This window comes from Notamacropus eugenii, chromosome 3 (genome assembly GCF_028372415.1).
Source record: "Notamacropus eugenii isolate mMacEug1 chromosome 3, mMacEug1.pri_v2, whole genome shotgun sequence".
Lineage (NCBI taxonomy): Eukaryota > Metazoa > Chordata > Mammalia > Diprotodontia > Macropodidae > Notamacropus > Notamacropus eugenii.
In genome coordinates, this window is record NC_092874.1 from 468452035 (window position 1) to 468465132 (window position 13098).

Here is a 13098-nt window from a genome sequence, read left to right on the forward strand (position 1 = left end):
AGATTCTATTTTAAAAAGATAGGGAAGGTAAAAGATCTTCTCAGGGATGTCAGGAGGTTGGACAGGAAACGGTCTGGAAGACAAAGTGCACTGCTTCTTAGGTTATGCCTTGTGTAGAATGGTTAGAAACTTATTTAAATCTAGGATACACTTTTTAAAAAAAATAACCTTTATTGTTAGGTTTTTCTTTGTTTTATAATAGAATTTCATTTAAGTTCCTGCTTTCAGACTTTATTAAATTCTTTTAAAGTTTGGTCTGAGTTAAATACATATACATACAGTATTTTCCAAGATTGTTTTCTGCATTTTAGTGGTAAATTTAAAAGACATTTGACTCTGAAAGGAAAATATCTTAGCAGAAGCTTGGCACTGATACTGACTAGATATGTGATAGTGGGCAAGTTCTTTGACTTCTCGGGGAGTTTTTAAAATAAATTTGTTGGACTAATCAGTCCTTTAAGATCCTTTTTAGCTTTAAATTTGTGATCCTGTGATGTTATTCAGTATCTTGTGATTAGCATTTAAATTCAGATTTGAAAAAGATTTGTTCCTCCAAACCTGAGCCAGCTATGGTCAGTGCCATTCTACTGTACAGTGAGAGAATAGTTAGAGAACAGTTTAATTGATTTTATTCATTTGTTCCTAGAGCAATTATGGGTAAGGGCTGGGAAGATACTTTGTTTCGGAGACTTATGATATATACCCCCTTATCCAGAGGGTTTCAAACTGAAAGAGTGGAAAAAGGACCACAGGGTATACAACGTGTGAAGACAAACAGAGGGTAGCTCAGGGTCTGGTAGGCCAGTGAAGGAATGAGAAAGGATTATCCCTGAGAACCTAGGGACATAGAGCTGTTTTTCAGATAGGTTAAGAGCTATCATATGGAAGAGGGATTACACTTGAATTGGTTATGGAGAACAGAACTGGCAGATTAAAATGCTTATGGTAGAAAGACTGATGGAAGGAAAAATTTCCATAGAATTAAAGCCATCCAAGTGGGATTTATGTTGATTGGAGGTGTCTGTCTGAGCAAAGACTGCATGATCACATGTCAGATGTGTAGAGGTTAGACGAGTTGTTCACAAAAGACCATTTTCACTCTGAAGGCATAGATTTGTGCCATGCTTCACAAATATACTCAGAATATGAACCTGAGGAGCAATTGCTTAGATTCTAGCTACATTACCAGGGTCTTTTTAAGGTCAAATGTGAGCCCAGTCTCATCAAGGGAAAGCTTGTATGGATCAATAGAAAGCTTTGCACTTGGATTTAAAGAGCCAACTCCACAAATATGAGGTGCCATTCTGTGCCAGAAATGAAGCTATCCAAGGATACAGCGACAAAAAAAGGTCCTTGAGGACCTTATATTCTACTCCTTCAAAATTTCCTATTGCTTGATGACTACGTTAGTGGATTGTAGGCAGCCACAAAGAAGAGTCTTTGGCCATGTTAATTGAATGAGAGTGTCTATAATAAATCAAGTGCTAGTACCATGGTGTTTCCTTTTTTTGGACCACATCTGGATTATTGTGTTTAGCTCTGTGTGACACATGCTAAGTAGTTACAGACTCTAGAGAAACTTGAGAGGGAGCAACCCGAATGAAGAGGAGACTAGAGACTATGCCATACAAGAATCAGTTGAAAGAACTGGGAATTTTTAGCCTAGAGAAGACTTGGGAGGATGGGGTGGGATTCTTATTTTCTTCAAGTATTTCAACAGTTGTCACATGGAAGAGTTTTCTTCTAGTTGACTCTAGAATACAGAACCATCACAACTTATAGAAACAGGGTCTTTCTCCTTTGGATACCCTAAGGGGGCCAGGAGTCTCCAGGACTTAACTGGAGATGCTTCAGAAGCCCCTGAACACCACAAAACTCTGATCTGGGATGATCTATAGAGGTGGGAGAGGACAGGAACCTGCCAGACCTAGGCATAGATACACCAGGAGAGGTGAACTATCTCAGGAGATGAGGAAAACAAGGCCAGAACCAACAGTGCCTCACCACGATCCAGGAGTTCATGAAGAAGAGCAGAGTCTCCATATCAGAAGCTGAGGCTGGAGATATGAGTAAACAGAAGACGGCAAACACCGTGAAGAATTATTGTGGGTCAGGAGACAGCCAAGGAGTAAAGCCAGAGGAAGAAAGAAACAGCTTGATAACAGTGTAATCAGAGACTTGGAGGAAAAAAGGGACTTGTCCAGAAAGTCCACAAAAGTGCCTGGAAGAAATGACATCAAAGTGAAATGACACGTAAGGCCAGAGTTCTGAAGGTAAGAATTGGAGGCGGAATAAATGGCTTAGAAAGAAGGGGTAAAACTTTTAGCAGATAGCAGACTCTGAAAACCAGAATGAGGCAAACAGCTCAGTGAGACAGCAGATACAACAATCAGGCAATAAACGTTTATCAGATCTCTGTTAGCAAAATCAGAAGGTTTGAAAACAACTGACCTGGAAAATAGGTCAAGGAGAGGTAAGGTAAGAGTCATTCAACTCCTTGAAAACAATGAAATGACAACAAACAAACAACCCTAGATACCACATTTCAAGAAACTACAAATAGAAAATGTTTAAATCTGTTAGAACCAAAGGGCAGTCAGGATCCCACCAGAGTTGGCAGGGGTCTGAAAATGGATCTTAAATGGAAGAAAGGACTTTGAAGTGACAAGTGTTCCTTTCAGTTTCTTATGTTTTCATGTTTCACAGAGTGAATTAGAGATAGAGGGCTTAGAGGTGGTTTTGGTCTTAAGGGAGAAAGAAGAAAGGAGGTAAAAAATAATCCACTAGGAAAGAAATAAGGAAGGAAGGGTAGAACCTGTCACTTCAGTTTAATTAACATTTATTTAGCACCCTCTTTGTGCCAGTGCTATGCTTAGAACCGGGGATACAAGTAAGAAAAAGAAAGACCTTGTCCTCAAGGAGTATAAAATCTTTGGGGAACAAGGGGGTAGTGGTTAGGCAGCATAATAAAAGAAAGCTGAAAAGTAATGGGGAACAAAGGAAATAAGTTTTTGAGAACTTACAGATTCTCAAAATTATGCAAGTAAAGAATATGAAAACATTGAGGAAGGAGTATGAAGAATGTGGACCACATCATCCTCATTCTTTATCTTAATTGGATAGAGGAAGGTTGAACATTTGACAAAGTTTTGTGTTTAAATTCAATAAATTCTGGAAATAGACTAGGAAGTGTGGCCTAAGAAAGCAGACAAAGTTGGGGAGGGAATCATCAGAGCAACTTCAGTTCTGATGGGTGGATCCCAAAGGGAGGTTAACCAGAAAGAAAGGAAAGGGTCTTGGTGAGGCCAAGAGAGGAAAGGCAGGGGTGTAAAAGGAGATCACATCTAAATTATGGGGGACCGATGTTCTCATTCTTGTTCTTTACCATCTCCTCTTTATAAAGAGAAGGGAACAAAGAAAAAAAGATGAAATATCGAACAGTAATCGCTATAAAGATGAATGCCATGAACTCACCATTAAAAGAAAAAAATAGCAGACTAGAGTGGAAAGTAGAGACCAACATGATGCAGTTTACAAGAAACACACTTAAATATTCATACACAGTTAAAGTGAGGAGCTGCAGCAGAACGTGTCATGGTTGTGGCCAATTCAAAAAGGCAGACAGTCACTTCAGATAAGGCAACAGTAGTTCAAAGAGATAAAGAAATTAAATTATTTTTAAATGCATAATGAAATATTATATAAATTTTCCCTGTATTCACTAAATGGCATAGCCTTTAATTACTTTGAGGAAATTGAATCAGATTATAGGGAGAAATAATGGAAAACAAAACTGTGATGATTGGGAGGCTCATTGTGTCCCCTTTTAGAATTTTAGAAAACTTAGGTATGGTAGATGACTAGTGATTACTGAGTGGGAATAGAAAGGAGCATACACATTTCCTAGCTGTGAAGAAGCTAGAGATCATAGGAGATTAAATGGAAAGTTGATACCCAAGTTACATAAATTGAAAAACTTTTGCATAAGAAAAATCAGTGTGGTTAAAATTAGAAGGAAACAGTTAACTGGGAAAAATCTTTACATCTAGTTTCTCCAATAAACATCTCATCCAAAAAATTATCAGAAGGTGACATCATAAGTAAATTAGAGGAACATGGAAAAAATTGCCAGTCAGGTTCATGACCAAACGAGAGAGAGAGGTTCACAAAAGGTAAAATGTATGATTTTGATTACATAAAATTCAAAAAAATTTTTCACAGACAAAACTAATGCAAATAAAATTAGAAGAGAAGCAGGAAATTGGATGAGGGGAGGAATCTTTGGATCAATTTTCTTTGATAAAAGTCTCATAAGATATATAGGGAATTGAGTCAAATTTGTAAGAATAAGAGCCTTTCTGACTGATAGTCAAACGATAAGAAATAGGCAGTTTTCAGAGAAACGAATCCAAGCTATCAATAATGAGTTGAAAAAAATTGAGTGTATTCTGTTAATTCCAGAAACAGTTTGACCAGGAGAAGTCAAAGAATCTCCACACAATTCTGGTAGGATTCTCTGCATTAGGTTCTATCTAGATTAGGATGAAGCTTGATCCTTTGAGTGAGTCCCAGTGCAGTTAGAGGAGGCCAAAGCAAAACTCAGCCACACACAATGTGACAGTGATCAGGCTCAACAGAGAGGAACAGGACTTGGGCCTAGCAGTGGCAGCAATCAACCAGGGCTCAGCCCATCATGATGCTCCCCCTGGCACAGAGCCATCAGGCTCACATACTGGAGACAGTAGATGACTCAGCACAGGACAGTTCTCAGGTTCTAACATGGTGGGTGAAATGGGTAGCATTTCTCATCTTCAGCGTAGGAAAACTTGGTTCAGTCTTGCACCAGGGGCCAGGGACTGCACCTTCGGCAGCCTTTGGTTCTGGCAAAGGAGAGGCATTTCTCTGCCTGGTAACTGGGCAGCAGAAGATATAGGCAGCATCATGGCCCTCAGTGTGCCAAGGATGGTATGGTCAGCATCATATTTCTCAGCAGTAGTAGGCAGTAGAAGTGGGCCATAGCAGCAACCTTCTGCTTCCTGTAATCTCGAACTGATGGGGGCTCTGTTTTATTGTTGCCAGTATGATCTATGTCCATCTCAGAAAGGGCATAGAATACTTGGGAGGTGGTTTAGTTTCTGGTGACAGGGGGAAGATAAAAGTTTATATTAATTCATGGTGAAATAAGTAGGGAGGGTGGTCCCTTATCAGAGACCTATAAAGAGTCAAATATTTAATATTCACTTCCCCTGCCCATGGGAGACTCCCAGGGAGGAGAGAATCCCAGTTGATGGTCTGGAAAATATAGTTGTACATGATTTTCAGGGTCAACCCTGGCACTGGAGAAGCTAATGATTTCTTAGGCAACTTGCTTCAGATGACTTTGGCCCATGATAAGGAACAGTGACTCTGACAGGTTATCATCACCTTCACCAGAGCCCTCATGTTCCTAGTGTTGTACCCACTTATATATAGCATTTTATACCAGGAGATCCACTGTGAACTGCAAAAATTTATCATTACCCACCTCACATACCAGTTCAAGGACTCAGTCATCTTCAAGGGTAGAAGGGGGGAGCCTTGGCTTTCTGGTCCTCACTCTTTGTCTTATTTTGTCAGCCCCTCAGTAGACTGTTAATAATTACAGCAATAAAAAAAGCAGTGTAGCATGTATATATTACTTTAAGGTTTGTGAAATGCTTTATGCATTTATTTTATTTGATCCTTAAAACAACATGGTGAGTTAGGTGCAACTGTTAATTCCATTTTACAGGTAAGAAAATTGGGATTGAAAAAGGTTAAGCAACTTGCCCAGGGTCACACAGTAGTAGGTATCTGAAGCAGATTCTGAACTCAGTTCTTCCTGATTCTAGGTCCATCACTCTGTCCGCTGTACCACCTCATTGTTTCCATGTTATTTGTTTCTTCCATGCTTCAGTTTTATTTTTTTTTTATCTTTGGGGTTGCTTATTTTGTGCTTTTCATGTCCCTGAAATTATGACCGTCAGTTACTGCCCTGAAAGCATTTAAATGTAGAAGATTCTCTAGACCTTTGGGCCTTGTCTTCAAGGGGTGTGATGTAGTAGGAGCAAGACCTATCACATCAGCTAGGTATTTCAAAGTTATACCTGAAACTTAATTGGTTCAGGGGATTAAATATCAGGTATTTGACCTAGCTTCTGCCTGGCCCAAGTACAGAAAGCCAGCCTATAAGGAGACAGCTGTTGCTCTCCCTTAGCATGGACTGTTGCAACAACGACCAATGTTCAACTGACCTAATGTTATTTTCTTCGTAAATACTTTATTCATGCTATCGCTAAGTAAACTTTTAACTGACAGTTATGCTTTGAGTGTCTCATTTTGTCCCATTCTGAATCTAAATTACCATGCCAGTTTAAATCAGACCTGCCCTAGCCAGAGGTGATTGGACCAGAGGTTCTGAACAAGACATCCATTTTTGTACCTAGAAAATGTATGCATTGGTTTTGCTGAATTATGCTTACTTGTTACAATGGAGTGTTTTTAAAACTTTATTTGGGGGGATTTGGGGGAAGGGGTTACTTACAGGGATGACTAAGAAAAGAGATCAAGGAGCAGTGATAAAGCATCGTTTAAATGTACAGGAGAAAGTCAAAGTAAATTGAAAGGAAATTAGAGATGGCAGATTTGGGACTAACGTCTTGAAGAAGTGTGTAATAGAGAAGCATGGTTTCACACACATCTTTTTCACTTTTTCTTTTTATGTGGACATAAACACATGTTGGTGTTTGACAAATTCATAATAGCAAATAAAAAATTTTAAAAATGTTGTCTTGAGTTCCCCATCACTAGGGGTTGTCCATGCAGAGGCTTCACAGCTTCTTGTCAGACATGTTGTAGAAGCAGTCATCATGTAAACTATGAGCTGCTGTCTCGTCTCAAGATTCTCTCATCCTTTGGTGCCATCAGCAACCACTGAGTGCCTGGTTTGCACAAAGTACAGTACTAGGAACAGTAGAAGATGCTGAGAATTAACTTGCTGACTAGTAGGGAGGTCCTGACCTTTCTACCAGATAAATAAGGAGTATCATTTTGAGGGTGCAGGAATTCGTTCTTCCAAAACAGTCAGGAACTGAGTAGATAAGTAGTAAGTAGCACTGATCGCTTATGTGGAGGAGGGGTTAGGCTTTTTAGCTCTAGAAAGCCAAACCAGGATGATCAGGAGAAGGCGCAAAATGGAAATTTAGGTTTAATGCCAGGAAAAAACTTCCTAAGAACTAGAGCTGTCCCAGAGTGAAACAGGCTGCTTCATGCAGTGGTAGTTAACCCCTCCATGGAGGTCTTCAAACAGAGGCTGAATGACTTCACGTTGTGTGTTCTACTGGAGCTTTCTCTATTGGACTTGTACTAAATATCCTTGACCTCCTTACAATTTTCAAATTCTGTGATTGTGAGAGTTGCTTGAAACTCTTGAGATGTTCAGGAACTTGTCCATGGTCTCTTAGCCAGTATCAGAGGCAGAATTTTATCTCTGATCTTCTGAACCCCCAAGTCTAGCACTTTATTCTCCTTATTACGTTGTCTGTCATTTAGCATGCCTCTGAGATGACTATACATGCTTAACTTCAATTTCAATACCAAAAGTTCTATGTAAGTTTGAACTTAAGAAGGCTTCAAATCCTGACTCTTATTAACTTACCCATTAGGGTAAAATTAGGCAGTTTACTTAATGTCATTAGGCTTCAGCTCCTCATCTGTTAAAAAAAAAAAAAAGGAGGTTGGATTAGTTGGAATCTGAGGTCTCTTCTAACTCTAAAGAGATGATCTTATTGTGCGAAAAAAAAAAATCATTTCCAGGAAGAACATCTGGGAAGGCTTTGTGGAGGATGTGACAATTTATATGAACCTTCGTGTTGTATTTGTCTGGTTAAAAGATTTTGAAACAGTCTAGTCCTCGTCCTTCCCAGAGAACAGAAGTGATTATTTCATTAACAACATGCTTATGAATATTATTCCTTTTAATTGATCCTCATATTAAACTTATTGCTTACATTAAACTCTAGCATATAATTTGTACATTGAAGATAGACTTTCAGAAACTTATAATAATATGTATTACTTGCTTTAAGGAGAGTCAACTTAAGCCCCAACTGCACCTCTCCTCAGAGCAAGAAATGTTTATCAGCATTAGGAAGGGCTGAAAGTGCGTTGTCGTCTTTCTTAAGCCTAGCTTAAAATGGGGAGAGGTACTGTCTTCCTTAGAAGTTCTTGCTTGTGGTTCTCTAACTGTAATCTAAGCCTTTTTCATAGACTTCTCTTCTTTGAAAATTCTTCTTATTCATTATCTTCCAGAAACAAATACTTCTCTCCTCAACATGCCTTGAGTAAGCAAATTGAAAATGCTCATTTAAGTTACTGTAATTATTAATTTTGTAACCTATTTTAGAACTTTTTGGCTGAGCTTGTTTGCTGATGGATACTTTAAAAATTGAATAAATAGAATGTATTCTTTTAATTCCAGAAAACATCTTGAACGAGATGAGTCAAAGAATCCACCCACAATTCTGGTAGGCTTCTCTACATTAGGTTCTAACTATACTAGGATGAAGTTTGAGGGTAGAAGTGAAAAGGGGGAAGAGATAATAATGAGCTGTCCTTTAGATGGTGCTATTGACTTTCTGTCATTAGCTGTGCTTGACTCTATCTTTCTAGTAGGGGTAATATCTACATTGATCTCTTTAGAACACTTTGCCTGCTTCCTGAACATTTCTTAGCAGTAGTTTACGAGGAAGAGTGCAATCAGTGACCATGGAATGAAATAAACTGACTAATATGTGGGTGGCATCTGTGACCTTGACTTCATGACATTTTAACACCTGCAGTAACCAGTCCAGAACCAGGACTTGGCAATTGTGACTCCAAGGATTGATGGGGTTCTTTTTCATATGGTAATAGGTGCAGTTTTCTTCTATCAGTTAAGAAAAAATTATGGAGCACTTTTATAGGTGCTGTAGTATACTATATAGTGTGATAGATATACTACATAGGTGATATAGAAGCCTATAAATATGTTGTATTAGCCACTTTAGGGATATAAAAATTAGTGTAGCAATCCTGTTCCTTACAAATTTTTTATCATTTTGGGAAAGCAAAACATTCACAGTTGAAGCAAATAGAAAACAGAACTACATAAAAATTTATGTAAATATAATTTAAATCATACATATACATATAAATATTTACACACATACTTATGAATATATATTTACAATTTACGTATATATAATTGTGTGCTACCCACTTAAAATAGGTAGTGAATGTAACAGAAGTTCAGAGAAGGGAAATATGTGATGGGAGGGTAACATGCCTAAGACATTCAACTTACATGTTACTGAAAAAAGAGTCAGCATTTGTTTAGAGAGGTAAGTAACTTTCAACTTAGGAATAGGTAATACCTTACAGAGCTTGCAGCTCCATGTCATGGGGACTTGTGCCACATTAAATGTGAATCTTTGGAGCTATGAACTAAAATTAATTCGTCCTCATGCAAGTTCTACCCCAATGTTGCATCATGGTGGAGTTGGCTCTGGGTTTTCTAAGACCTCAGTACTGGTGTACAAGATTCTATGATGCTGATAATAGACTGTATCTATTGTCCCAAGGTTCAGATTAGAAGAGTATGAAGATACTCATCAATTCCTGATTAGCCATTAGTTGATGGTTTCTTTGACTGTGGCAAAACATGAAGAAAAATGAAAAATGTCCCTCAGCCTTAAGGACCCAGTTCTTCCATTTCTGCCATGAAGAATTAGGCAATTTTCAGACTGTCTTAAGCACCAGTTTATATGCTAAATGTGATATGCTTGTCCAGTAAGCAAGAGGGTTTCGTTAGGAATGAGTTGTGCTCATTCTCATTCCATGACACAGGAAGATAGTCTCACTAATACACTCTGGTGGAGCAAGCAGGTTGAAATAATGCTAGCAATATCTTTTTGATTCAGAGATCCCATTGCAAGGCCAATCACTTATTCAACAAGATTTTATTAAATCTTAAATTGAGTAGTATTAGTAGACACTGTGCTAAGTACTGGGGATGCAAATGCCAACTTTGCTTGTTACCTCTAGGATATCAAAGTCAAAGGAAAAATCTCAGCTCTAAGAAATATTTATAGTAACTTTTGAGGAAGAAAGAAATAGAAACAAAGTAGATGGTATTGATTAGGGTGGTGGTGATGGTGGTTAAACACCTTGTGATACAAGGGTATTGCTATGCAGTTAGAAATGACAAAGGTGAAGAATTTAGAAAAATATGGGAAGTTGTATATGAACTACTGTAGAGTGCAATATCCCAGAGAATGAGAGATACAGTGAGAACAGTAATGTAAAGGAAATGATATGAGCAATAAAATAAACCTGAACATGAATTTTAATGGTCTAGAATAATTCTGGAAGTTGAGTAAACGTACTTTCCTCCTTTTATTGCAGACTGAAAGACTATGAATGTGAGATATTGCGTATCAGTCAGATGCTAGGTGTAGAAGTGGAGAGATATATTTGCAAACAAATTTTATGTAGGAACGATGGCGTGTGTGTGTGTAGATATACACACATGTATATATGAGAAAAAGAATCATGTCCTATAAACCTTATTTCCTTTTCAACAGGGTAACCAAACTGCCAGGTAAATCAGAGAAATGTTATAGATACAATTTACCTAGATTTTAGCAAAGCATTGGACAACTTCTGGTGCTGTTCTTGTGGACAAGCTGGAGAGATGCGAGTTAAATATTAACCAAAATTAGATGGATTTGGAACTGGTAGAATGTCTGGTCTCAAAGAATGGTCCTTAATGGTTCTTTGTAGTTGATATTGACAAGAAATCTCTATTGAAATGTTTTCTACCTCACCGTGCTCTTTAACATTTTTATCAATGATTTGGATTAAGGTAGAGGGGGCATTTTTATCAGAACTGTAGATGTCATAAATTGAAGAGATGTAGTAGATGCACTGGGTTGCAAAATCAGGTTCCCAAAATATCTTTATAGGCTAGAAAATTAGATTCAGTTTAAGAAAATGAAACTTAATAAGGGTAAGCATAAAGTTATACTTGTTTTTAAGAAATATATTTCCCAAGAACAAGATATAAGGGAGATGAATGGTTAGATGAGTGTCTTTGTTAAGAAGGTCTGAAACTCAGTAGGGGTTAACAATGTAAAGTATTAGCCAAAAAGAATCTCATGCCATCTTTGGCCATGTTAAGAAAGGGGCGCCTTCCAGAAGTAGAGAATATATTGTTGCTATACTCTGCCATAGTCAGATCACATGTAGGGTATTGTACATAAGGACTTAGGTTTACCTGTTGATGTCTGCTCAAATACTTATGTTTAAAGCTTCACAGACCTCATCTCCATTTTTTTTTTTGCAGCCACACACAGGGATGGCCTGTTATCACCTACAGGCTGCTGTCATTATTCTAGTATACACTTATCTGATCAGAATCTCTCATTCTTGTCCTTCTTTTTGTGCTTCACCCCTCCTAAACTTGCCTTCGCTCACAGTCTCCAGTTGTTTCACCCTTTTCTGCTTTCCCAGACCATTCATTACCCTGCTCTGGGCTCAGTTTCCCCCCTTCAAAATTTTAGCCCAGGGTCAACCAGTTCAACTTTACACTGTCCTTTCCCTGGAGTTCCTTGTCTCTTTATCATTCATTGTTCTAGAACTCTCCTGACAGTTTCACTTTCTATCTCTATATGCAGCTTTCTGAGCAGGGATGGAAGAAGTCACACAGCTGTGCTGATTGGGTACATTCTAAAGGTATCGTTTGTAATTTAGACTGCCCTCACTGCTGCATGCCTGTTCATTTACTCTTTACTGATGAATTTTCTCACTTCTGTCAGCATTTGATGCAAAGCTTTTCTTCTCCAAGCTACCTAATCTACCCCCTCTCCCTGGTTCTAAGCAGAGATATTCATTCCAAAATTGAGGTCAGCCCCTTATCTTTAACCTTCTATCTTGAATCATCTCCACATCACTCCTTACTCCATTCTGCTTTGCTCTAAAGAAGAGGTAGCCTTTCCTCCTAAATTCCATCATCTCTTCTCCTTGTATCTTCAATCCTTTCACCTTCCTTCCTCTTGGTTCTTGTACCTTCTCATCCCTTCTGCCTGATTCTTAATCTTCTTATGTAATATGTGCCTTCCTTACTGCTTGCAGAAATGCCCATGTCTCTAGTAGAACCTTTGATTTGAGTCTGTCCTTTCTTCAAGTTATTATCTATTTCATCACTAGATTCACTGTCAGAACCCTAAAATAAGATGGCTGCATTTGTTTTTATATTCTGACCTCACATATCTTAATCCCTGCTTTCTTACCACTAGGGTAAAGTACACAGAGCTTTATTCTCAGTAGATTGGACATACTGTGATAAATTATTTAGCTGTATCAACCCATGAAACAAAATTCCAAAGTCATAGTTGGTCTTCTGTGTCCCTCTGCATTGAGAATGTATCAGAGTGAGGGAAAGGTAGTCAGAGTAAGAACCAAGATTTTTAGACCATTCTGCGATCCTGGCTCAGGGATCAATGAGTAGACATTCAGTTGTAGGGTCAGGACTATAACAACCTTGAAATTCATCCTATAAATGAAACCAGAATACATAAAGAAGTATTGCAGTTAAATGAAAAGGTGGTTCGCAGGTTGTCCTTGGAGAGGCAAAGTAAGGAGCTGGCAGAATTAAAAGTCACCATGTATATAGCACTATTTTTGTGCTAGGCTTGGTGCTTTACAATTGTCTCAGTTGATCTTTACAACTCTGAGAGAAAATTGAAATAGACATGTCCAGGGTTACACAGCTAGTAAGCATGTAAGGCTGGATTTGAACCCAGATTTTTTCTGACTCCAGGTCCAGCACTCTACTGTTCCATCTGATGGAATTGATTTTATTGTTCTAAAGGAAAGAATCAGCGCTCCATGTAACACATAGACATCCTGAAGTGCTCATGGTGAATGTTTGGGGAAAAAGACTACCATGAAAATAACTGTGGCTCCTGTGTTAACATCTGTTTCAGAGGATGAGAAAATGGAAAAATTGTATAAATACTCAAGTCTAAGATAAATTAACAT

General features: G+C 38.2%; 1 protein-coding gene across 1 annotated transcript in view; it reads left to right on the top strand.

Annotated features, from left to right (window-relative positions):
* The window catches only part of LOC140497666 (protein C-mannosyl-transferase DPY19L1-like), a 160764-nt gene that overhangs the window by 115740 nt on the left and 31926 nt on the right, over positions 1-13098 (top strand). Inside the window, exon 17 of the mRNA XM_072598859.1 lies at positions 8498-8543. Within this exon, the coding sequence (XP_072454960.1) occupies positions 8498-8543 (46 nt within the window). The remainder of the gene's footprint in view (positions 1-8497; positions 8544-13098) is intronic.